This window comes from Lissotriton vulgaris, chromosome 2_1 (assembly GCF_964263255.1).
Source record: "Lissotriton vulgaris chromosome 2_1, aLisVul1.2, whole genome shotgun sequence".
NCBI classification, from domain to species: Eukaryota; Metazoa; Chordata; class Amphibia; order Caudata; family Salamandridae; genus Lissotriton; species Lissotriton vulgaris.
The window spans coordinates 624,750,638-624,775,895 of NC_141687.1; the positions used below are offsets into that span (position 1 = coordinate 624,750,638).

The window sequence follows — 25,258 nt, forward strand, 5'->3', positions numbered from 1 at the left end:
GAGTCTGTGAGGGACTCAGGTGTGGTGGCCTTGGCTAGTGTCCGTGAGGGGCTTAGGTGTGGTGGCCTGGGCTAGTGTCCGTGAGGGGCTAAGGTGTGGAGGCCTGGGCTAGCGTCCACGAGGGGCTCAGGTGTGATGGCAAGGGGCCTGTGTCTGTGAGGGGCTTAGGTGTGGTGGTGGCCTGGGCTAGCGTCCGTGAGGGACTCAGGTGTGGTGGCCTGGGCTAGTGTCCGTGAGGGACTCAGGTGTGGTGGTGGCCTGGGCTAGCGTCCGTGAGGGACTCAGGTGTGGTGGCCTGGGCTAGTGTCTGTGAGGGGCTCAGGTGCGCCGGCCTGAGCTAACGTCTGTGAGGGGCTCACGTGTGGTGGCCTGGGCCTGTGTCTGTGAGGGGCTCAGGTGTGGTCACCTGGGCTAGTGTGCATGAGGGGCTCAGGTGTGGTGGCCTGGGCTAGTGTGCACGAGGGGCTCAGGTGTGCTGGCCTGGGCTAGTGTGCATGAGGGGCTCAGGTGTGCTGGCCTGGGCTAGTGTGCATGAGGGGCTCAGGTGTGCTGGCCTGGGCTAGTGTGCATGAGGGGCTCAGGTGTGCTGGCCTGGGCTAGTGTGCATGAGGGGCTCAGGTGTGGTGGATGGGCTAGTGTGCACGAGGGGCTCAGGTGTGCTGGCCTGGGCTAGTGTGCACGAGGGGCTCAGGTGTGGTGGATGGGCTAGTGTGCATGAGGGGCTCAGGTGTGCTGGCCTGGGCTAGTGTGCATGAGGGGCTCAGGTGTGCTGGCCTGGGCTAGTGTGCATGAGGGGCTCAGGTGTGGTGGCCTGGGCCAGTGTCTGTGAGGGGCTCAGGTGTGGTGGATGGGCTAGTGTGCATGAGGGGCTCGGGTGTGGTGGCCTGGGCTAGCGTCTGTGAGGGGCCGGGTGTGGTGGCCTGGGCCTGTGTCTGTGAGGGGCTCAGGTGTGGTCACCTGGGCTAGTGTGCATGAGGGGCTCAGGTGTGGTGGCCTGGGCTAGTGTGCACGAGGGGCTCAGGTGTGCTGGCCTGGGCTAGTGTGCATGAGGGGCTCAGGTGTGCTGGCCTGGGCTAGTGTGCATGAGGGGCTCAGGTGTGCTGGCCTGGGCTAGTGTGCATGAGGGGCTCAGGTGTGCTGGCCTGGGCTAGTGTGCATGAGGGGCTCAGGTGTGGTGGATGGGCTAGTGTGCACGAGGGGCTCAGGTGTGCTGGCCTGGGCTAGTGTGCACGAGGGGCTCAGGTGTGGTGGATGGGCTAGTGTGCATGAGGGGCTCAGGTGTGCTGGCCTGGGCTAGTGTGCATGAGGGGCTCAGGTGTGCTGGCCTGGGCTAGTGTGCATGAGGGGCTCTGGTGTGGTGGCCTGGGCCAGTGTCTGTGAGGGGCTCAGGTGTGGTGGATGGGCTAGTGTGCATGAGGGGCTCGGGTGTGGTGGCCTGGGCTAGCGTCTGTGAGGGGCTCAGGTGTGCTGGCCTGGGCTAGTCTCTGTGAGAGGCTCAGGTGTGGGGGCCTGGGCTAGTGTCCACGAGGGGCTAAGGTGTGGAGGCCTTGGCTAGTGTCCACGAGGGGCTAAGGTGTGGATGCCTGGGCTAGTGTCCACGAGGGGCTCAGGTGTGGATGCCTGGGCTATTGTCTGTGAGGGGCTGCTTCTGTGTGTGGTCTTCACTTGCCCGTCTTCGGCAGTAGGATTGGAGAAACACGTCCTAGGAGCACAGCCTCCACACACCCCTGGCTTGGGGTGATGGTACTGAGAGGATCCCTCACTGCCCGCTTAGTGTCGTGGTACTTGCAGGGCATTTCTCAGTGTAGGGTTTCCCCTCACTCCTCGACACAGAGCTGTGTAATTGAGAGAGGATCCCTTGGCGTGGGCCTCTCCTCGCCACTGGGTGGAGTGCTGATACTTAGGAGAGGATCCCTCAGTGCAGTGTCTCCCCTCACTGCTCGCTGAACGGTGGCTTAAGAGAGGAAATCCCTCAGTTTTAAGGGTCTCCCTTCACCCTCAAATACCACCACCCCAAGCCAAGACTGAATGCGCCCCTACACTGTGGGAAACCCTCCCAAATACAAACAGGGACGAAGGGAAATCCGACACCGAGGGACCTCTGGTGTGACGGAGAGCGACCCCTCAGTGTAGGGATTCCCCTCACCCCTGTTTGGAGCGGCTGCATCTGAGAGAGTTTCCCACAGTGTGGGGTCTCCCCTCACCCGTGGCTTGGAGTAGTAAGTGCAGGTTCTTCCATCCCAATCAGCTTGGGATAGTTTTCTCTCCTCCACGCCAGTGTGAGAAAAAACTCGGTCCTAGCCCTGTACAGGTGATGACAGAGCCTGCCGTATGGCCAAGACTTAAACTCACGCGCATGGTAGATGGAGCTCTGTCCTCTAACAATTCACAGAGGTGACGGAGCGGTGCCTTATAGCAACACCCAGATATGATGGAGCTCTGTCCTCTACAAATGCACAGAGAAGATGGAGCCAAGCCCCATGGCCACGCACATGGTTGGTGGAGCTCTGTCCTCTACCATGCACACAGGTGATGGAGCAGCGCAATATACCTGCACCCAAGGACTTTGGAGCTCTGACCTCTACCATGCACACAGGTGATGGAGTCGTACCTTATACCCACACCCAGGGATGATGGAGTTATGTTCACCGCCATGTGTACAGGTGATGGACCCTCAACTTATACCCACACCCAGTGATGATGGAGCTCTGTCGTCTACCATACACCCAGGTGATGTCATCATGCTTTCTTTATACACACACTTAGGAATGATGGAGCTCTGCCCTCTACAATGCACACAGGTGATGGAGTCATGCCTTGAATCCACACTCGGAATGATGGAGCTCATTCCTCTACAAATGCCAACAGGTGATGGAGCCGTGCCCTATACCCTAACCCAGGGATGATGGAGCTCTGTCTTCTACCATACACACAGGTGATGGATCAGTGCTTTATACCTACATCCAAGGATTTTGGAGCGCTGTCCTCTACCATGCGCACAGTTGATGGAGTCGCACCATATACCTACGCCCAGGGATGATGGAGCTCTGTCCTCCACCATGCACACAGGTGATGGAGTCGTACCTTATAGCCTCACTCGGGGATGATGGAGCCTGGTCCACTATAAAGGAGTGCAGGTGAAGGAGTCCTGCCTTATAGCCACACCCATGGATAATGAAGCTCTGTCCTTTAACATGCACACCGTTGATGGAGTTGTGCCTTGTAGGCACACTCAGAAATGATGGAGCTCAGTCCTCTACAAATGCCAACAGGTGATGGAGCCGTGCCTTATACCCACGCCCAGGGATGATGGAGCTCTGTCTTCCACCATGCACACAGGTGATGGAGTTATACCTTTTAGAAACACTCGGAGATGATGGAGCCTGGTCCACTATAAAGGAGCGCAGGTGAAGGAGTCCTGCCTTATAGCCACACTCAGGGATGATGGAGCCTGGTCCTCTACAAAGGGGCACAGGTGATGGAGTCCTGCCCCATTCCTACAGTCAGGGATGATGGAGCTCTGTCCTCCACCATGCACACAGGTGATGGAGTAGTACCTTATAGCCTCACTCGGGGAGGATGGAGCCTGGTCCACTATAAAGGAGTGCAGGTGAAGGAGTCCTGCCTTATAGCCACACCCATGGATGATGGAGCCTGGTCCACTATAAAGGAGCGCAGGTGAAGGAGTCCTGCCTTATAGCCACACCCATGGATGATGGAGTTCTGTCCTTTAACATGCACACATGTGATGGAGTTGTGCCTTGTAGGCACACTCGGGAATGATGGAGCTCAGTCCTCTACAAATGCCAACAGGTGATGGAGCCATGCCTTATACCCACACCCAGGGATGATGGTGCTCTGTCCTCCACCATTCACACAGGTGATGGAGTCGCACCGTATACCCTCGCCCAGGGATGATGGAGCTCTGTCCTCTACCATGCGCACAGGTGATGGAGTCGCACCGTATACCCACGCCCACGCATGATGGAGCTCTGTCCTCCGCCATGCACACAGGTGATGGAGTCGTACCTTATAGCCTCACTCTGGGATGATGGAGCCTGGTCCACTATAAAGGAGTGCAGGTGAAGGAGTCCTGCCTTATAGCCACACCCATTGATGATGGAGCTCTGTCCTTTAACATGCACACAGGTGATGGAGTTGTGCCTTGTAGGCACACTCAGGAATGATGGAGCTCAGTCCTCTACAAATGCCAACAGGTGATGGAGCCGTGCCTTATACCCACGCCCAGGGATGATGGAGCTCTGTCCTCCACCATTCACACAGGTAATGGAGTCGCACCGTATACCCACGCCCAGGGATGATGGAGCTCTGTCTTCCACCATGCACACAGGTGATGGAGTCATACCTTATAGACACACTCGGAGATGATGGAGCCTGGTCCACTATAAAGGAGCGCAGGTGAAGGAGTCCTGCCTTATAGCCACACTCAGGGATGATGGAGCTCAATCCTCTACAAAGGGGCACAGGTGATGGAGTCGTACCTAATAGACACACTCAGGGATGATGGAGCCTGGTCCTTTACAAAGGAGCGCAGGTGAAGGAGTCCTGCCTTATAGCCACGCTCAGGGATGATGGAGCCTGGTCCACTAGAAAGGAGCGCAGGTGAAGGAGTCGTGCCTTATAACCACACTCAGGGATGATGGAGCCTGGTCCTCTACAAAGGGGCACAGGTGATGGAGTCCTGCCCCATTCCTACAGTCAGGGATGATGGAGCTCTGTCCTCTACCATGCACACAGGTGATGGAGTTGTGCCTTATACCCACACCCAGGGATGATGGAGTTATGTTCCCGGCCATGTGTACAGGTGATGGAGCCTCACCTTATACCCACACACAGTGACGATGGAGCTCTGTTGTCTACCATGTACATAGGTGATGAAATAATGCTTTCTTTATACCCACACTCAGGGATGATGAAGCTCTGTCCTCTACCATGCAAACAGGTGATGGAGTCTTGCCTTGTAGGCACATTCAAGAATGATGGAGCTCAGTCCTCTACAAATGCCAACAGGTGATGGAGCCGTGCCTTATACCCACACGCAGGGATGATGAAGCTCTGTCCTCCACCATGCACACAGGTGATGGAGACGTGCCTTATAGCCACACTCGGGGATGATGGAGCCTGGTCCACTATAAAGAAGCGCAGGTGAAGGAGTCCTGCCTTATAGCCACACTCAGGGATGATGGAGCCTGGTCCACTATAAAGGAGCGCAGGTGAAGGAGTCCTGCCTTATAGCCACACTCAGGGATGATGGAGCTCTGTCCTCTACCATGCAAACAGGTGATGGAGTCGTGCCTTGTAGGCACCCTCAGGAATGATGGAGCTCAGTCCTCTACAAATGCCAACAGGTGATGAAGCCGTGCCTTATACCCACACCCAGGGATGATGAAGCTCTGTCCTCCACCATGCACACAGGTGATGGAGACGTGCCTTATAGCCACACTCAGGGATGATGGAGCCTGGTCCACTATAAAGGAGCGCAGGTGAAGGAGTCCTGCCCTATAGCCACACTCAGGGATGATGGAGCCTGGTCCACTATAAAGGAGTGCAGGTGAAGGAGTCCTGCCTTATAGCCACACTCAGGGATGTTTGAGCGCAGTCCTCTACAAAGGGGCACAGGTGATGGAGCCGTGCGTCATACCCACATTAAGGAATGATGGTGCTCTGTCCTCTACCATGCACACAGGTGATAAAGTCGTACCGTATAACCACACTCAGGGATAATGGAGCCCAGTAACTACAAAGCGGCACAGGTGATGGAGTCCTGCCCCATTCCTACACTCAAGGATGATGGAGCTCTGTCCTCTACAAAGAAGCGCAGGTGAAGGAGTCCTGCCCCATTCCTTCACCCCGGGATGATGGCGCTCTCTCCTCTACCATGCATACAGGTGATGGAGTCGTGCCTTATACCCACACCCAGGGGTGATGATGCTCTGTCTTCTACCATACCAGAAAAGAGATTTATTTTGAAAACAACATTGTATTTTGAAAACAACGTGGGTACGGAGATTGCCTTGGCTACAGAAGACAATGTTTAATCTTGAATACAGATGTTGGTTTTTGAAGATGTCGTTTGGACTTAAAGTTAGGATCAGGTCTTGATTGAAGACAGTAATGGACTTTGATACTAGTTTGGCAAACTTACAACGACGACCCGTTTTGATAATGGCATTGGGTTCTTGAGACATTTATGGGGACTGAAACCAGCAAAGCACATTTATGTAATTTCCCGATTGATTACTTTTGATAGTTTTCGAGACAGAGCTGGGTTTTGAATTTCTGTAGTTGGGTGTAGAAGAGCATAGGTTATGTTACGCTACCAGCATCTGTAGAGAACCTGACTAAATAACTGTTTGTCAAAAATAGTGGTTCTTCTAAAAACCAATGAAAGTTCATACACCCTCCCAAGAGGTAAGCGATGTAATAATTGAATCAATAATCAATACTTATAGAACGAGTTTTAGATCATTACATATTGTGAGATGTCATACAATATAGCCACAAATATTTTGGGATATGGTGCAGTGCTCAAGTGTTTGTGCGATTGTGAACCAATTAGAAACCAAACATATGGAGGATAACTCCAATTAGTGGTAAGAGAAACACATTAATTTGGGGCAAACAGACTAATGGCAACAAAATCCTAATAACTAATGCCTTTCTTCCACCACATACATCACCTTTCCCACCTTGATGACACTTAAAGCCTGTGGGTCATCATCGGGACTGATAATTATCAGAGAGCTTTGAAAAAAGGAAATTCACTTGATTATCGACCACAAACAAAAAGCAGTGTGAATATTTTACTAGAACTTACAACAGGTGGGTGGTTTTTTGTATCAGAATCTGTAGCGCACAATTTGATATTGATTAGGCTGTATAGTTTTTTTGGTAACGTAATAGTGTTTACTATAGTGTAGTGAAGAAAGCTTTGGCTTTTCAAGATGGAATTGGATTCTGAAGACATTGCTGACACAGAGACAGAGTTGTGTACCGAAGACAGCAAAGCTGGATGTTGAAGATTTTATGTTTTGAAGGAAGTGTCAGGTTTCAAAGAATGCTGAGTTATTCAGGCAGTAAAGGGTGTTGACCACACACATACACATTGAAGATGCTGTTGGATATTGAAGAAAGCATTGGGGTTTAAGAAATGTCTTTCCTGCTGAAGAAGGTTCTGCTAGTGAATAAGATAAATAAAGCATTGGATTTTGGGATGATGTTGGATATGGCGATACAGACAGCATTGTGTTTAAAAGACAATATTGGGTCTTGAAGACTGACGTAAGTTTAGAAAGGAATAGAAAGGAAGTTTTTAAGGAATTGAAACCGCTAACATTGGTGTTCTATATTGAATGAAATATCCAGATTTGAACATGACGTTGGGCATTGAAGACAATACTGGCTACTGAAGGAAGTTTTGTCTGCAGAAGAAAGTGTTAGGTTTTGAATGGGTGAAGTGGGTGCACACAAACCATGGTTGGATCGCCACTAAAACATTCAGACCACTAGGAACCACCTACATGAAATGAGCACCTTCATGTTTTCACTATTGCCATCCTATGCTGGGTCCTATTCTTAAGGCTATTTCCAGCAGTAGAAGCTTCCAGTTGCAGCAGTCACTTCTAAACCAATATTTCAGGGCATATCTCGATGAGATGCTGCTGATACTGTCTCCTTTTTTTGTTTATATCCTTTGTTGTACTATTCTGCATTTTGTTTTGTGAATAAAGACACACACATTCATGCCAAGGAAGTGAAAGTAAATGTGGCCAAACAATACATATTATTGAAAGCAACTGTCCTAATAAACATATATTCACATGTTTATTACTCAAGTTTCTTACCACATTACTGCAAAATGAACACGAGAAAGCACTTTTTACTGCCTCACAGAGTGCTTCGTACAATTACTTTACACAAGGAAACAACTCTCCTAATAGTCACGAGATCTCTTGAATGTGATTTTACCTTACTGTACTAATTTAACTCTTTGCATCCTAATTTTGTTAAACCCCTTTTGTTAAAACAAGTGCATATCATGTATGCTGGGAGGGAAAGAAAGAACATCTTGACTGAGACGAGGCTTCAACTCTCCTGAATCACAGCTCTTTCACCCACAGACAGACAGACAGACAGACAGACAGACAGACAGACAGACAGACAGACAGACAGACAGACAGACAGATAGATAGATAGATAGATAGATAGATAGATAGATAGATAGATAGATAGATAGATAGATAGATAGATAGATAGATAGATAGATAGATAGATAGATATAGGAAGGACGGACAGATGGACGGACAGACAGACAGATCTGACTCGCCAGAGACTTATATTGTATATAATTACTTTGTGTCATACTGTATCCAAAGTTTCAGAAACCCTAAATACTCTCCCACTTTATCCTTTGGGCAGTCAGTACTCAAATAATGGACAACCAGTGACTAGTACAATAGTCCCTGAGTCCCTGGGGTGCCAAAGGCAAATGTCTTATACTCCCAGAGAACTGTCCGATAAACATCGATGTTCCAGGCACCTGCAGAAAAGGTCGAGCAGTAAGTGTTAAGTCGGGGCATGGCGTTGGACAGCCCCCGGAACACTCTGGGTGATGAAGTCATGTTAGAAGCCAATCGGATCCTCCTGACCGTAGCTTTCTCTTTCCTCCTAGATCCACATCACTGCAAGCCACCTGCATCTTCCAACACTTGGGTGATGTCTTCCTCAGATGAGGAGACCCTCAGTGAGCGGTCATGCCGCAGCGAACGGTCCTACCGGAGCGAGCGCTCTTACCGAAGTGAGCGGTCCTACCGCAGCGAGCGGTCAGGGAGCCTGTCGCCATGCCCACCTGGAGACACCTTGCCCTGGAACCTGCCCTTACACGAGCAGAAGAAGAGGAAGAGCCAGGATTCGGTCTTGGACCCGGCAGAGCGGGCTGTGGTCAGAGTGGCAGGTAAGAATGGTGCTAAAAGTGTTACATATTCATATCGTACCCACCACAAGCTGATTAGCCTGCACATGTAGTACCCATCTCGATCTCAGAAGGTTGTTGAAAGACTATGTTGGCCCTGGAGGGGTCGCTCATCCAAGTGAGCTGTCCTACAGACCTATTTGGCTTCTTCTGCTTTTCCTGGACTCCAGGCCTGTGCCCTTGCTGCCTATCCACTGCTGCCCTGAGTTGGATTCCTATGACCGCAAACACATCCCCGAAATCCCAAATTCCTCCCCCATCCCTCAAACGCCGTCAGATCATGTATTAACCTCCTAATCCCCCCGTCCTAGGAAACGGTCTGCCCAAAGAGACCAAGAGATGGAAGCCGTCTCCACGTCGCCATGGGAACGCTGAGGGTTGAGTAAGCATTCCTCTAGTTGCCATGGTTACTGAGCTTCTGAATGGGAAATGTTTCCCTCTGAAGAACCCATCCCCCTTTCAGCACCTTGTCCTGGAGCAGACTCCACCCCTTGCAGCCCCACCCCTTACACACTCCACCCCTTTCACACAGCACCCTTTACACACTGCCCCCTTTATAGACTGCACTACTTTAGAATATACACCCCTGAGGGCCGAAAGCCCTTCAAAGACCTGCGCCCCGGCCCCCGGGCCCCGTCTATGCCGGTGTCAATGAACGGCCGTCAAAACAAATGCTGTTTGGCTGCCTAGTTCTTTGAGCTTTGTTCTGCCTGGATAGTGGGGTCCTTCCGGTCAGACGTCTGCCATGGAGCTGTACTGGAAGGAGCGGCACGGAGCTCCTATGCTGGGAACAGCTGCTCAGGCTGATGCTGTGCTGTCAGGACTCTTATGTGGATACAGCAGTTCACAGCACAGCAGCACAGGCAGGGCGGTTATCATAATGCCAGGGTCAATCGGCTCAGGCGGGACTGGTTTATGATGCTGAATTGGGTCAGCTGCTCAGAAAGTGCTCCTGCTGAGTCTGATTGCACTGGGAAGCAGCAGCTCAGGCCAGAGCAACAGAGTAATGTCTGCTCCTAGGGGGTTGTACTGGTATTGTATTGTAGCATTATTATAGCGCTTCATACCCCGTTGTGGGTGGGGCGTGGAGGCGCATTATCTGATGGGTAGCACACTCCCCCGTGGAGGGCATGGCTGGCAGAGGTATATCTGTTGTGATCCTATGTGAGAAGTATTTTGATGCCATGTCAGAGCGACCAGAGAGATGCTCTTATCTTGCCTTGGGGGGCAACACCTAGCAGTGTGACGGAGAAGGTGTGATTGAGTTGAAGTGCAAATTGTAATTGTAATTCGCTGGGAATTCTAATTTACTCTAAATGATTAAATAGCACCCACCTATCCAGGAGGGTAGCAGGCTGACGTGCATTTACGCCAAGAAAGGGCAGTATTCAGTTGTTAGACCTGATACGTGTCAGGTAGCGTTTCCCTAAAAATGTTTTGCTTTTTTCCACCTGGGTTTTGCTGGTTCTCTTGTGTGGCATCAGGCCTCTGGGCACTCTCTCTTTATTTTTTTTTATATTACGGAGTTTCATATAGCGCAAACTTGACCCGAATTGGGGATCAGAGCGCTTTACTTAGCACCAGTTGCATTACACGAGGACACCTTCATTTTTGTTAGGCACGGGGAGATGAAGTGATTTGCCCAGAATCACAGGATGTTCAGCGTCGTCGTTGCCAAGACTCAAACCCAGTTCTCCAGATTCGAGCTCGACCACCCTAGCTGTTAGGCCAACTCCTCTCTCATAGTGTGAAAGTGAATGCACCCTTCCTGCCTGTGTTTGGAGGTGGCGCTGACTCAATGTCCTGAAACTTGGGCCGGTCCGCCATCACAGACCGGTGTGTGCGTACTGGCATCCATCGTGAGTAAACTCATTAGCAGCCTGCCATTGCAGGCCGCTGTATGTGTGCACCCGCACCTGTGGTGCCCGTAATTGTGTGTGCTCCCTGCTGTCGCAGTTAATCCTGTGTCTAGTCTGCGGTGGCAGACTCGGGCAGGGGCACTAGCCCCCTTGGTGCTGGGGACTTTGTGTCCAACCTGACAGTGCAGATCTGTGTGTGTACTAGTGCACGTGCGACCAGGCAGTGAGGAATACCTCTGTGTGTTTTCACTACCTATGAGGCTTGCTCTTCCCATAGGTTTACATGGGAAAGTGGTTGACATTACTTTGGGCTGCAATAGTGGTTTACAGTGTAGCAGCCTCATGATGTTTTCTATCAATAGATGTGCCATGCCAAACTTCTTCCAGTGGTAAAGAGTTTTTTGGCATAACTATCTTAGAAATGCCACTTATAGAATATGGACATTTCTATGCTCTAAGAGTCTTGTGTGCCATGGTGCTTTGCTCCAGTGGACACAAAAGGTCAGGGGAACACATCTGTGCATTCCCCAGCGACGGTCATAAACCATGGGCATACCACTAGAACAACAGACCTCTGCCATTTTAGGGCCAGATGGGATAGATTGGAGAGAGAGGTTTTGACACTTACCCTCTTGGGGTGAGATCATGGCACCACCAAAGATTAAGATCTACATTCCACAGCCCCACGGCAGACAGGCCTACAATTTAAGGAGATATCTATGGTTAATAGGGTAACCCCTTAAACCACCCCGAACCGCAAAGACACACAATAGTATAACAACTGGTGTCATCCTTCCGCGAAGGGTAAGATATGCTTGTGGGGATGTATGACCAGAAAACTCGGACTGCATGGTGCCCATTGCCAGGGGACTCTGTTGTGCACATGGAGGATTACTGCCCTTGAAGGGGGCCGCATGCCCTTTTTGAATAGTCGCTGGCCAGGACCGAAGAGGCTACATCCTCTCCCCTCTCCAAGAGCCCGTCAGTGGGCCTCCTGTTCTTCCATAGATCTCAAGGACATCAAAGATCTCCTGTGAGGGACCTACACCCTCTAACTGTGTTATCTGGAGAGTGGTGCCCTCTCAAGCGCCCACATCGGCTACTGAATCCCAACTGGTAGCGCAGCGTGGAAATAAGACTTGTGCCTGGAAAACGGATTGTCAAGTGCAGAGCCCTAGAAATCTTGTCCGCATCTGGGATGTGTGGTTTCTGTACCGCAGGGACCCTGACACTCATAAGCGTCTTGTTGGTGGTGAGTGGATTCAACAGTTGCGGGACCCCTCATGGCCCTTTTCGTTGATTGTGCTGCATCTCACTTGTGTAAAATGCTGACTGCATGCTCATTGTGTGTGGTGTCCAATTCACAGGGTGCGACCCGCAGAGGTGGGTTTGTATCCATAGTAGTGCCTCATTCTACCTCATGTGGCTCCACTGAACTTGCAGCTGTACATGTGACCAGACTGGTCTGGTGCAACCTGCATCATTGTGCACCGGACGTTATGCCTAATTTTCAACGAGGTATCGAATTTGAAACTCTTCGCTGTGTGTGACTGGATTTGCCTTGTGCAACCCATCTCAACATGCACCTGTTATTGTGCCTCATTTCCAGGGAGGTAAAAAATTTGCAACTCTTTGTGTTTGAGACCTGACAATTCTGGTGCGACCCATACCTACGTGCACCAGGTGCAGGGCCCGGATTGCCTAGGCATGACCCTGATCAACGTGTACTTGGCGGGGTGCCTCCTCCCATTGACAGACTCCCTTTTGTTACTCCCCATTCATCGGTTGTTCCCCTTTTCACCCTCATTACGGTGGACCAACTGCCTTCTCCACACCTGGCCCCTCCAAAAGCCATCTTGTCACCAGGTTTTAGCGAGAGAGATTGACTGGGTTGAAGGAACGCTACGAGACGGTCGGGAGCAGGTTAAGAGGCTGCATGACTCTGTTGTGTTTTGAGATCTGTGATTGAACTACCCGAGTGGCTGCAAGACTCCCCTTGATAACATCTACCTCCTAATTATACTTGCTACATATCCTTACCTGCTTCCCAAGGGCGATACTAACTGTGACTTTGTCCAGGGTACTAGGCCGCGTGCAGCCTAGTACCGGCTAGTTATCTTCCATCCGGGGGGCATAGGGCAAGCAGGGTGAACCAGAGGGTGGAGGGAGTCTGGGGTCATGGAGTCTGCAGGGTGTTATCCATTGACCTGCTGGGTACCAGTAGCAACGCATTTGGGTGCTGAGTGCGCATGGGTACAAGAATGTTTTGTGCGGACTGGGCTGATACCAGTTGCACCGTGGTGCGGTGCAGACTGAGTGTGTGGGTGGAAGTGAGAGTCAGCGGACCACCTGTGATTCACAACACTGGCTGGGTTTGCCACTTTACAAGTTGATTTCATGCCAAAAGCACAATACATTTGACATTGGGCTTACCTGCGAGGCTCTGGCCCTCTGTGCTGCTAAAAAGTGTTCTAGTTTCTTGTATGTACATACTTTTGACATTGTTGTCACGTAGGGTGTACTCTATAACTCTGTGGAACTGTATTATCAGGATTGATAGGTTGGGTATGGGGTGGACAGCGTGTCGCAATGCATTAGGGTGCTCTCTCTCTCTTTCTGTGAGGGGGTGTGGGGGTAGATTAGGAATTGTCCACAGTTGGAATGCTATTGATATCATAACTAGATAAGTGGGCCTGTTACTGCTAGTAATATTTCCAAATGTGCTTTATGCCAAAAGTAGATGATCATGTTATAACGACTGAATATGTGTTTTGAATACAAACGTTATTTACATACATCCTGTGAGAAGTATCTTTTGTGCCGATGAATGTATTTATCGCAAGTAACTACTGTGCCTTTACTTTACACATTGCCTCTGAGATGAGCCTATCAGCTCAGTGCCAAGGTACCCAAGGGTGAGCACAGGTCATACAGCGCGTGTATATAGCTGCTCTTGATGGGAGCGGGTAGGTTCTGCCTGGTTGGGTGCATTCCTTCAGCCAACCAGGAAGTGCAGGTTCCAACATCAGTAATCTATATTGCAGAATGTAAAAGCCGAGATGCTGTTGAAAGAGTAAAATGATTCCCAATGGGCAAGAAAGGAAGTTAGTGACATTAGAAGCATTTGCTGGACTATGAAACCTCATGAACAAGTCTGGAGGTGGAAGAGCAATCACGGTAGACAACCTGAGCAGGAACTACACTATCTTTAGAGGCACAAATGTTGCCTATGCCTGCTAGGCTGAAGGAGAGCAAAATATTGAGCAAGGATTCCTGCCACAAGACCCTCCCAAGCGCCTGAAGGCTCCGAAAGGCAAACAAGACCCAGCCTGGTTAGCCCTACTCAGGTCATGGCTCAAGCCCTAGCCAGACTGGCACCCTACATATGTGAACGTGAGAGACGAAGCACCTGGTAGGCTATTTCCATATGAGAATAGGAATGAATCAGTCCACCCCATGTGCCATTTCTGAGCTCACCCCTCCATGCTAGCCCAATACGTATTCTTGGAGCCCAGAGACTCCTGCTTTATTTAGTTTACATATTTAAAGAGACAATGTGGTGAGAAGAGACCCCTCTTCCATTGTTTCAGCTAGGAAAGCAGCATTGCATGGATTTCCTAGGTCTCTTTAATTTCACATAACAATAACTATTTACAGAGAGGGTCCCAGGGGAAATAATTTAACGACCAAACACAGACACGTCCTCCAAAGAAAGACAATCTAAACAACAAAAAGTATCTGTGGGTCTAAACAAAATAGTCTATGACACAATGTGTGTGGTGTAACTCAATTCCAATTTATATTATACAGTATACCAAAACATCCATAGGTTCAGTAGGATACTCCCATGTTCTGAAAGAGTACCCATCAGTTAATGTCCGGTACCGCCCTTGTCATCATCTGGGCCTCCTCGCACCAAGGAGAGCATTCTTTCAGACACTTATGATGTCACAAAGTGGGTGCCCCCGTGTGTGGAATGTTTTCAGGATGGTAACCATGGACTGATAACTACAAAGCAGTGCGTGAAAAAGATATGTGAGTGAAAATAACAGTGTGTAACTAAGTGAAAATACTAAAATTGGAGAACCGGGAGGGAAATTATGGTATCCACTGCTTTCCTGAAGAAAGCAGTGGATACCATTAGGGGTCCATTTACTGCAGAAACATGTTGACCTTTTGTATATGGTAGCTATTTGTTAAACCTACCATTATTTCCGCACTGGTTTTAAGTTTTGGAAACACGTGAGGTATCTAATAAATAATTTTCCTTCCCGGTTCTCCAATTTTAGTATTTGCACTTAGTTACACACTATTATTTTCACTCGCATATCTTTTTCACGCACTGCTTTGTAAACACGACCTGTGGGCGTTTTAAGTTGGGGAATAAAGTCCCCTTGAATCCTGAGGGTTCCTGGGGGCCATCTAACCCACCAGGTATGTCCAGTAAGTGAGACAGAGTTGCATTGCAGAGAGGTGTAAAAAGGGGCATGGCCTCGGACCTCCTCTCTGCAATGCAGCTTTGTGGTGCTTACTGGAGGTACATGGTGTACTAGTTGGACCCTGGGACTCTCAGGATTAAAGAGGACTTAATTCCCTAACCTAATATGCACCACAGGGCGTGTTTACACATGCCACCTCAGGCCCTGTCACCTCCCTTCACCACTGTGTAAACACGCCCTGTGGCCATTTTAATTTGGGAGAAATTAAACCCCGTTGAATCCTGAGGGTCCCTAGGGTCAAACTAGCCCACTAGGTACCTCCCGTAAGCGCCACAGAGCTGCGTTGCAGAGAAGTTTAAAAGGGGCGGGGCCTCTTAACACCTCTCTGCAAGGCAGCTCCCTGGTGTATACTGGATGTACCTGGTGGGTTTTTCGGCCCTCAGGGACCCTCAGTTTTGAAGGGGAATTAATTCCCCAACTTACAACTCGCCAGGGGGCGCATTTGCACAATGGTGAAGGAAGGGGGTGGGCCTGAGATGACATGCCTGCAAACACGCCCTGAGACGCGTTTTAAGTTGGGGAATTAATTCCTCTTTAATCCTGAGGGTCCCTGAGGGCCAACTAGCCCACTAGGCACCTCCATTAAGCTCCACAGAGCTGCGTTGCGGAGAGGTGTAAAAAGGGGCATGGCCTCAGAACACCTCTCTGTAACGCAGCTCCCTGGCGCATGCTGGAGGTTCCTGGTGGTCTAGTTGGTCCCCAGGGACCCCAGTATTCAAGGGTAATTAGTTCCCCATCTCCAAACGCGCCTGGGGGTGTGTTTGCAGAGTGCTGCAGGGATGGGGCAGGGCCTGCGCACGATGCCGGTCTTTTTTTTAAGAAGGGGGCTGTGTGGCTCCCTCCTTCTTTTCCCAATGTATTGGCCTTGGGGACCCAATCCCCCAGGGCCTGACCCCTTTTTATTTTTTTTACAAGAAAAATTTGGAAGGGGGCCACGCAGCCCCCCTCCTCAAGCCATTTACGGCCCCGGGGACCCCAACCCCCGGGGCCGGCCTTTTCTCTATTTATTTATTTCTAATTGGGGAGGGAGGCCGCGCGGCCCCCCTCCCAGGCCACTAATAGCCCCAGGGACCCTATCCCCTGGGGCTGGTCCTCTCCGTTGGGCACCGTGGTGGGGTTCCCAATCTCACCCCGGTCCCGCTGGCTCCCCGCCTCCTGCGGGAGCCGGCATTTCCTTTTCCTCATGGGGAGCTGCTAAGATGCAGTCCCCGTGTGGAAAAGCAATCATCTTTGGTTTTTGGTAGAGAGAGCAGGTTTCTTGCTCTCTCTTCCAAAAACAAAAGCAGTTTGCTATGGCAGGGTGCACTATGTCCTTGCACTCTACGCCACTCTACTCTACTCTGCAACACTCTACTCTACGCCACTGCAACCTACAACACTATACTCTGCACCACAGTATTCTACGTCACTGCATTGTATGCCACTGCACTCTACACCACTCTACTCTACACCACTCTACTCTACGCCACTGCACTCTACTATGCACCACTCTATTCTATTCCACTGCACTCTACACCAATCTACTATGCACCACTCTATTCTATTCCACTGCACTCTACACCAATCTACTATGCACCACTGCACTCTACACAACACCACTCTACTTTATGCCACTCCCCCTTGCAATCAAGGATCAAGGTCATTCAGTGAGTATCCATACCCACCCCCAAGTGAACAACAACATATTGACTCTGACACAACCCATCCTTTGATTAAAGGCCTTTACTGTAATGTTCGCTCCCTCCCTAAGCACCCAATTGAGATATGGGACCTCATCACTACCCATTAACCTGACATGTGCTTCCTTTCCAAAACCTGGCTTAATCCTCAACTACACCGTGCCTCCTCATAGCCATTCCCACAGATATACCCCATTTAGACTAGGTAGAGAGACTAGAAAGGGGGCGGAGTCGCGATTACTTTCTGCAGCCCGGGTAAAGTCCCTTGCTTGGATATCCTTTTTGAGGATTGCGTAGAGGTCTGCATCTTTAATAGAGAGGTCACACCAGGAGAATCTTGGAAAGGTGCCTTAGTTTATCGCCCTCCAGGACCCAAAACAAAACTTCAGTCATTAACTAATGGAATGCCTTGTCCCCCATGTGCTTGCTTTTAATACATTTCTTTTAGTGGGGAGCTTTAACTTCCATGCAGAATTCGTTGCAGACTCTGAAACACAACAATTTGTTTCAGATCTAAGATGTTAGGGCTCTTTCAGAAAATTACTAGCCCTACACATATTGCTGGTCACACGTTAGATCTTATTTTGACTAGTGCCTTGGACAATCAGGTGAATCCTCCCTCCTCTCTAATCTGGTCAGATCATTATGTGCTTAGGTTCCAGGATCCCTTTCAAAGAAATACAATCTAGTAGGAAGAATGAATTCCAAAGAATGTCTAGCCTCTAGAAGCCCTGGAGGCATATCTCTAATTCCTCGTTCACTTCTACTTTTCCCCCCAACACATCATAGAATGCTCTCACAAATTTCCAAGAATCTTTCACCCTGACCTTGGATATAGTCACACCTCTAAGCATGGGCATCCGCAGAAATGTTTCCAGGGGGGGCAACATTTTAACTTCATCACCATCTTCCGACATGATTGAGCACAAGTATTAAATACATTTAAAAAAATCTAATAAGACAAAGAGCTTAAATAAACAAAGAAATCCATAGGGAGAAGAAAAAAATCTTGTGAGGCGCAACATCAGACACCTGGCAAGTAATAAAACAGAGGGAAAACTAAAAATGACCGGAAAAAAACAAAAACATTCTAAATCAGGTTGATGCGGTTCTAGAGCATGGGTACTCACAAACTTTCTCTCAGGGGCCAAATTTACAGTGTGGTTTGTGGCCGAGGGCCGCACTGGTGGGGGCGGGGTCAGGGAGGGAGGGGTGTGGGGCTAGAGCAACAAAAAAACTTTGACCATGAGGTTGAACACAGGTCTCTTCAGCGGATGCCTTCATCTGCTGAGCCACCAGACCCGGCATACACACATCTTTCTTTCTCTCTCTCTCTCTCTCTCTCTCTCTCTCTCTCTCTCTCTCTCTCTCTCTCTCTCTCTCGGTCTGTCTCTCCGTCTCCCTCCCTCTCTCTCTGTCTCCTTCCCTCTCTCTCTCCCTCCCTCTCTCTATCTCCCTCTGTCTCACTCACTCTGTCTATCTCTCCCACCCTCCCTCTCACTCACCCTCCCTCTCTCTCCCTCTCTCTCTCTCCCTCTCTCTCTCTCCCTCTCTCTCTCTCCCTGTCTCTCTCCCTCTCACTCCATCCCTCTCTGTCTGTCTCCCTCCCTCTCTCTCCCTCCCTCCGTCTCTCTCCCTCCCTCCCTCTCTCTCCCTCTGTCTCTCTCCCTCTGTCTCTCTCCCCCTCCCTCTCTCTCCTCCCTATCTCTCCATCCCTCTCTTTCCATCCCTCTCTCTCCATCCCTCTCTCTCCATCCCTCTCTCTCCATCCATCTCTCTCCATCCATCTCTGTCTCCCTCACTCTCTCTCCCTCCCTCCGTCTCTCTCCCTCCATCTCCCTCCCTCTCTCTCTCCCTCCCTCTCTCTCTCTCCCTCCTTCTCTACCCCTCCCTTTCCATCCCTCTCTATCCCTCCCTTTCTCTCCCCCCCACTCTCCCTCCTTCTGTCTGTCTGTCTCCCTCTCTCTGTCTGTCTGTCGACCTCCCTCTGTCTGTCTGTCGACCTCCCTCTGTCTGTCTGTCCCCCTCTCTCTGTCTGTCGCCCTCCCTCTGTCTGTCTCACTCCCTCTGTCTGTCTCACTCCCTCTGTCTCCCTCCCTCTGTCTCCCTCCCTCTGTCTCCCTTTCTCTCTCTGTCTCACAGTCTCATTCCCGTTGTCTCATGCCCTCTGTCTGTCACCCTCTGTCTGTCACCCTCTGTCTGTCTGTCGCCCTCTGTCTGTCTGTCGCTGTCTGTCTGTCACCCTCTGTCTCCCTCCCTCTGTCTCCCTGTCTGTCTCTGTCTCCCTCCCTCTCCCTCCCTCCCTCTCCCTCCCTCTGTCTCCCTCCCTCTGTCTCCCTCTCTCTGTCTCCCTCTCTCTGTCTCCCTCTCTGTGTCTCCCTCCCTCTATCTGTCTCCCTCACTCTGTCTATCTTCATCGCTCTGTCTTCCTCGCTCTGTCTTCCTCTCTCTGTGTTTCCCTCTCTCTGTGTTTCCCTCTCTCTCTGTCTCCCTCCCTCTGTCTGTCTCCCTCCCTCTGTCTGTCTCTCTCCCGGTCTGTCTCCCTCCCTCTATCGTCCCCCTCCCTCTGTCTGTTGCCCTCTTTCTCTCTCCCTCTGTCCCCAGCCCAATCTGTCCCCAGCCCTATCTGTCCCCGCCCTATCTCCCTCCCTCTCTATCTGTCTCCCTCTCTCTCTGTCTCCCTCTCTCTCTCTGTCTCCCTCTCTCTCTGTCTCTGTCTCCCTCCCTCAGTCTCCGTCTCTCAGTCTCCGTCCCTCGGTCTCCGTCCCTCAGTCTCTGTCCCTCAGTCTCTGTCCCTCAGTCTCCGTCCCTCAGTCTCCGTCCTTCTGTCCCCCTCCCTCTCTGTCTCCCTCTCTCTCTGTCTCCCTTTCTCTCTGTCTCTCTCTCTCGGTCTCCCTCTCTCGTCTCCTCCCTCTGTCTGTTGCCCTCTGTCTCTCTCCCTCTGTCCCCAGCCCTATCTGTCCCCCTCTCTCTCTGTGTCCCTCTGTCTTTCTCTGTGTCCCTCCCTCAGTCTCCCTCCCTCCGTCACCCTCCCTCAGTCACCCTCCCTCAGTCACCCTGCCTCAGTCTCCGTCCCTCAGTCTCCGTCCCTCAGTCTCCGTCCCTCAGTCTCCGTCCTTCTGTCCCCCTCCCTCTCTGTCTCCCTCTCTCTCTGTCTCCCTTTCTCTCTGTCTCTCTCTCTCGGTCTCCCTCTCTCGTCTCCTCCCTCTGTCTGTTGCCCTCTGTCTCTCTCCCTCTGTCCCCAGCCCTATCTGTCCCCCTCTCTCTCTGTGTCCCTCTGTCTTTCTCTGTGTCCCTCCCTCAGTCTCCCTCCCTCCGTCACCCTCCCTCAGTCACCTTCCCTCAGTCACCCTGCCTCAGTCTCCGTCCCTCAGTCTCCGTCCCTCAGTCTCCGTCCCTCAGTCTCCGTCCTTCTGTCCTCCATCCCTCTCTGTCTCCCTCTCTCTCTGTCTCCCTTTCTCTCGGTCTCCCTCTCTCTCCGTCTCCCTCTCTCTCCGTCTCCCTCTCTCTCTGTCTCCTTCTCTCTCGGTCTCCCTCTCTCTCGGTCTCTCTCTTTCTCTCTCTCTCTCTCAGTCTCCCTCTCTTTTCCTCTCTCTCGGTCTCTCTACCTCTGTCTGTCTCTGTCTGTCTCCCACCCTGTATCTCCCTCTATCTGTCTCCCTGTCTGTCTGTCTCCCTCCCTATGTCGCCTCTTCCCTCTGTTGCCCCCTTCCCTCTGACTGTCTCTTTCTGTTCGTCGCCCTCTGTCTCCCTGCCTCATTGTGCTTATCTATAATAATGTCCCCCACTCGCCTCTTTCACTATCTTCTCTCGTCAATTATTTCTCACTCTTCCCTCTCCCCCTCTCCGTTTGTCTCTACTCCCCACTCCTTCTCTTATTTTTCCTTTTGGCTCTGTCTCTCTCTTTTATCTCTCCTCTGCTCTTACGTCTCCCTTAGCCTCAATATGGAGGGTTAGTTACATTTTTCCACTACAACATTGTCAAAATCGGATTTTCATTTTTTTCCATATTAAGTCCTATTGTTCTTTAAATGTATGTGTCTGTCTCCCTCCCTCTATCGTCCCCCTCCCTCTGTCTGTTGCTCTCTGTCTCTCTCCCTCTGTCCCCAGCCCTATCTGTCCCCAGCCCTATCTGTCCCCAGCCCTATCTGTCCCTCGCCCTATCTGTCTCCCTCTCTCTCTGTCTCCCTCTCTCTCTGTCTCCCTCCCTCAGTCTCCCTCCCTCAGTCTCCGTCTCTCAGTCTCCGTCCCTCAGTCTCCGTCCCTCAGTCTCCGTCCCTCAGTCTCCATCCCTCAGTCTCTGTCCCTCAGTCTCCGTCCCTCAGTCTCCGTCCTTCTGTCTCCCTCCCTCTCTGTCTCCCTCTCTCTCTGTCTCTCTCCCTCGGTCTCCCTCTCTCGTCTCCCTCCCTCTATCGCCCCCCTCCCTCTGTCTGTTGCCCTCTGTCTCTCTCCCTCAGTCCCCAGCCCTATCTGTCCCCCTCTCTCTGTCTCCCTCTGTCTGTCTCTGTGTCCCTCCCTCAGCCTCCCTCCCTCCGTCACCCTCCCTCAGTCACCCTCCCTCAGTCACCCTCCCTCAGTCTCCGTCCCTCTCTCTCGGTGTCTCTCTCTCTCTCTCTTAGTCTCCCTCTCTTTTCCACTCTCTCGGTCTCTCTACCTCTGTCTGTCTCTGTCTGTCTCCCACCCTGTATCTCACTCTATCTGTCTCCCTCCCTATGTCGCCCCTTCCCTCTGTTGCCCCCTTCCCTCTGTCTGTCTCTTTCTGTTCGTCGCCCTCTGTCTCCCTGCCTCATTGTGCTTATCTATAATAATGTCCCCCACTCGCCTCTTTCACTATCTTCTCTCGTCAATTATTTCTCACTCTTTCCTCTCCCCCTCTCCGTTTGTCTCTACTCCCCACTCCGTCTCTTATTTTTCCTTTTGGCTCTGTCTCTCTCTTTTATCTCTCCTCTGCTCTTACGTCTCCCTTAGCCTCAACATGGAGGGTTAGTTACATTGTTCCACTACAACATTGCAAAATCGAATTTTCATTTTGTTCCATATTAAGTCCTATTGTTCTTTAAATGTAGTTATTTCAGTCCTTAGTGTTTTTTCCGGAGTATTTCCACTCTTAGCTGTATTAGCACTCTCCCCATTGCACAAATTCATAACAATGAAACTTTCAATTTCAATCCGGTCTGTCACTTCACAGTTTTTAAACTAAGAATGTTGGCACTAACCCCGCTCCCCAAACGACGCCCCTTAGCTTTGTATCTGATCGTTGTGGCCTGCTGTGAGGGACTAAAGCTCACGGCCCCTGCTAATTGTGCTGCTTGAAAGCATCAGCAGCTCCCTAAGAACTCAAAGTCATCTCCTGAGACCTGGGATGGGGGGGAGATGCTCCATACTGGGTCTTCTCTGCCGGCCATTATCATACTGCCCATGACAATGGAACGGCTGCCTCTGTGACCTGCTGGGACTCAGCCCGAGTGGCTGTACTGTAGCAGCCTTTCAGGTGTCGCCCCAGCAGGAAAGTCGGCCCAGGTATGTGGGCCCATCCTCTAGAACCGGGCCTGGATCCAGGGGGGGGGGGGGGGGCAAGCGCCCCCTCTTGCCCCCCCTTGCGGACGCCCATGCCTCTAAGACCTAATCGACGGTACTCCACCAGGCCTCACCCTCCATGGTTCTCGGAAAAACTTAAAGAAGAGAAATCAGCCTGTAGGAAATTGTAGAAAAGATGGCATACCTCAAAATCCCCCTCTGATAACATGACTTACAAATTAGCCTCAAGCAGTTATCATAAAAAGCTTAAAGCCATGAATAAGCCTCATCTTAGTAACAGAATCGACAGTGCTGGCAATTCAACCAAAGAACTTTTTAGAGTATTTAATCAGTTCATGAGCCCTACTGCCTGTATTTCTTCCATTCCAGTGTCCCATAAATTGTGCGCTGTCCTAGGTGCCATTATGAGGAAAAAATTGAGAATATATACAGGAACCTCGCTAACCATCCCCCTCCCACCCACTCTCTCCCCACCATTCCCCCTACTCACATTTCCAATTTACCCAACTCAGGCTATCTCTCAGGCATTTGGATTCTCTAGTCTGATGATGATTCCCCCATTTTAAGCTGGGATCGAAATGTCATCGACACCTACACCATGACTCCTATGTTATAACGATTTACGTGGAGGACAAGTGGTTTCTCGCATGTTACTGTAGTAAACATGTATCGTTAATGTCACTTCTTGAAGCGGATGCCTGAGGTTTAGAAATCTGATGATTTCTGTACTCGCCACGTTTTACCCACTGGATTGTTATTGATTTGTTTCCTTATTTACTGTATGTTTAAATAAATACAATCCTTTCTATTTGGATATATACCAACACAGCTCTAATTGTAGTTCTGTGTTTATACCCTTATGTTCCTTGGTAGGGACCAATGTCTCTTGTAATATACTGTTTACCCTCGCTCCCCCTTGACACACAAGGTTCCCTTGTTCTTTGTTACCCTATTGTATCCATGCAACCTGTGGCGCCCAATGTATTCACCAGTTTAGTATTGGAGACTGTGGAATGTATGTGCAGGTTCAGATGATTCCACCCCCAAACTCATTTCACAATCTCACTGGAATCACAATAGCTCATGGTAGAGTCAGGTCAAGTGGCTACTGAATCACATGACAGTATCAGCCTAAGTGCCACTGGGCTATGATTTGAAGTGTGCCACTCTTGCTCGGGGAATGGCGCAACTGAGGCTACCAAGAAGATAGCATTGGAAAGGCTACGATAGAGGGGAGAATCAGGCGTAGCAAATTCTCAGTGCTGAAATGGTCTTTGCACATCTGTGTTGCCAAGGTCATTCATTTGGATAGGTCCATCTGGGCTGCAAGACCCTGCTGGCTCCTAGGTGGATCACTTGCTCACTGCAACCTCCCATAGTGTTCAGAGAACTGGGCCTTGCTATTCTTCTCCTGGCCAAGAGTGGGATCCGCTTCACATTTGTGCCAATGCAACTTCTTCTTTTTCCAGAGCAGTCACAGCAGCAGGGTTTGGGTCTAGCTTTGAGAGCAAACAGCAACACAGATTTCTGTTTCTGATAAATGCTCTTTTGTGATATTTCAAGAGAGATGTGCCTTGAAGTCCAGGTTAAGTGCAAGTTACTGGCTCTGCGGGTTTCAGTACTTTGAGGTCACTGGTGTGAAGCCAGAGCCAACGAAAGCCCAAACTCCCCAGCTAGGCCTTCCCCCCAAGCTTTCACAGGGCAGGTATGGGACACACTCCAGATGATTGGTTTCTGAAGTCCAGGGATTGCTCTGTTAGAACCTGTGGGTCTGGTTCCTCTGTTGATAGGCATTGCCAAGCACAACCCCAGGGTTAGTGATGTCCAGCAATATTGTTGAGCAGGTATTTCGCTCCCTGACAGGAACGTGGAATATATATTCCCCAGGCTACTTGGACATCTACTAGACCTGTAAGCTAAGACTACCGGAGCGGAAGGACGTAGTAGGCCGTGTCCACACAAACGACAAAAAACAAGCTTCAGCAGAGTCACCACTTTGTGGAACATTTAGTATGTCCTCATTAGACACCACTAAATCTGCATATGTTCTCGCACTAACACATAATACCCGCTAAGGGAACTTACCAGACTTTACAAGGACGTGCAATAGCCCTCTCACAATCAGGCATAGTTAAATAGGTTGGTGCTCCTCTCCCTTTGGTACCAAACAATCAACCCCCGGGAGTTGGTTTCAGCTGACAAGAGACACTTAATAAGTGGGAGGTACACTTTGGTACCTGCTTGTGCCAAAGGTTTGTCTAATGTGTTTCCAGGTATTGTACGAAGCATGTATTCATCAGTATGGAACCGAGAAAGAAGTAACATTGAATGAGGTGTGCTTTTGGGAGTTAGTAGAGATCTAGTTAATAGGCATACTGGACTTATAGGGACTGTGGTCATATGTGCTGTCTAGTGTTTTATGATGGTGGACCATTATGGGGAATTTATTGGATTTCGGTGTTGCTCTATCATTGCGAAAGTTAGCTGTAAATAATATCTGGAAGGTGATGACTGGACGTGGAATGCCCATCCAGATCCATGTGTCACAAAATCAAGTGCAACAATATTGACCTATAAGCATGTTTATGACAGAGTTTACATTTGTGAATAGGCTACAAAGTCTCAGGGGAGGACTCCCAAGAAACCGTCTGGAGTTTTAAGCCACTTGCTGATAAAACACAAAATGAAACT

The 25,258-nt window shown here is 50.3% G+C and overlaps 1 protein-coding gene across 2 annotated transcripts in view; it reads left to right on the forward strand.

The window, feature by feature from the left end:
- Nucleotides 1-8,716: 8,716 nt before the first annotated feature.
- MACF1 (microtubule actin crosslinking factor 1) overlaps nt 8,717-25,258 on the forward strand; it is a 1,022,862-nt gene continuing 1,006,320 nt past the window's right edge. For both annotated transcript variants that reach the window (XM_086955743.1, XM_086955745.1), the window contains exon 1: nt 8,717-8,974. In XM_086955743.1, coding sequence (XP_086811869.1) covers nt 8,737-8,974 — 238 coding nt within the window. In that variant the 5' untranslated portion in view covers nt 8,717-8,736. The remainder of the gene's footprint in view (nt 8,975-25,258) is intronic.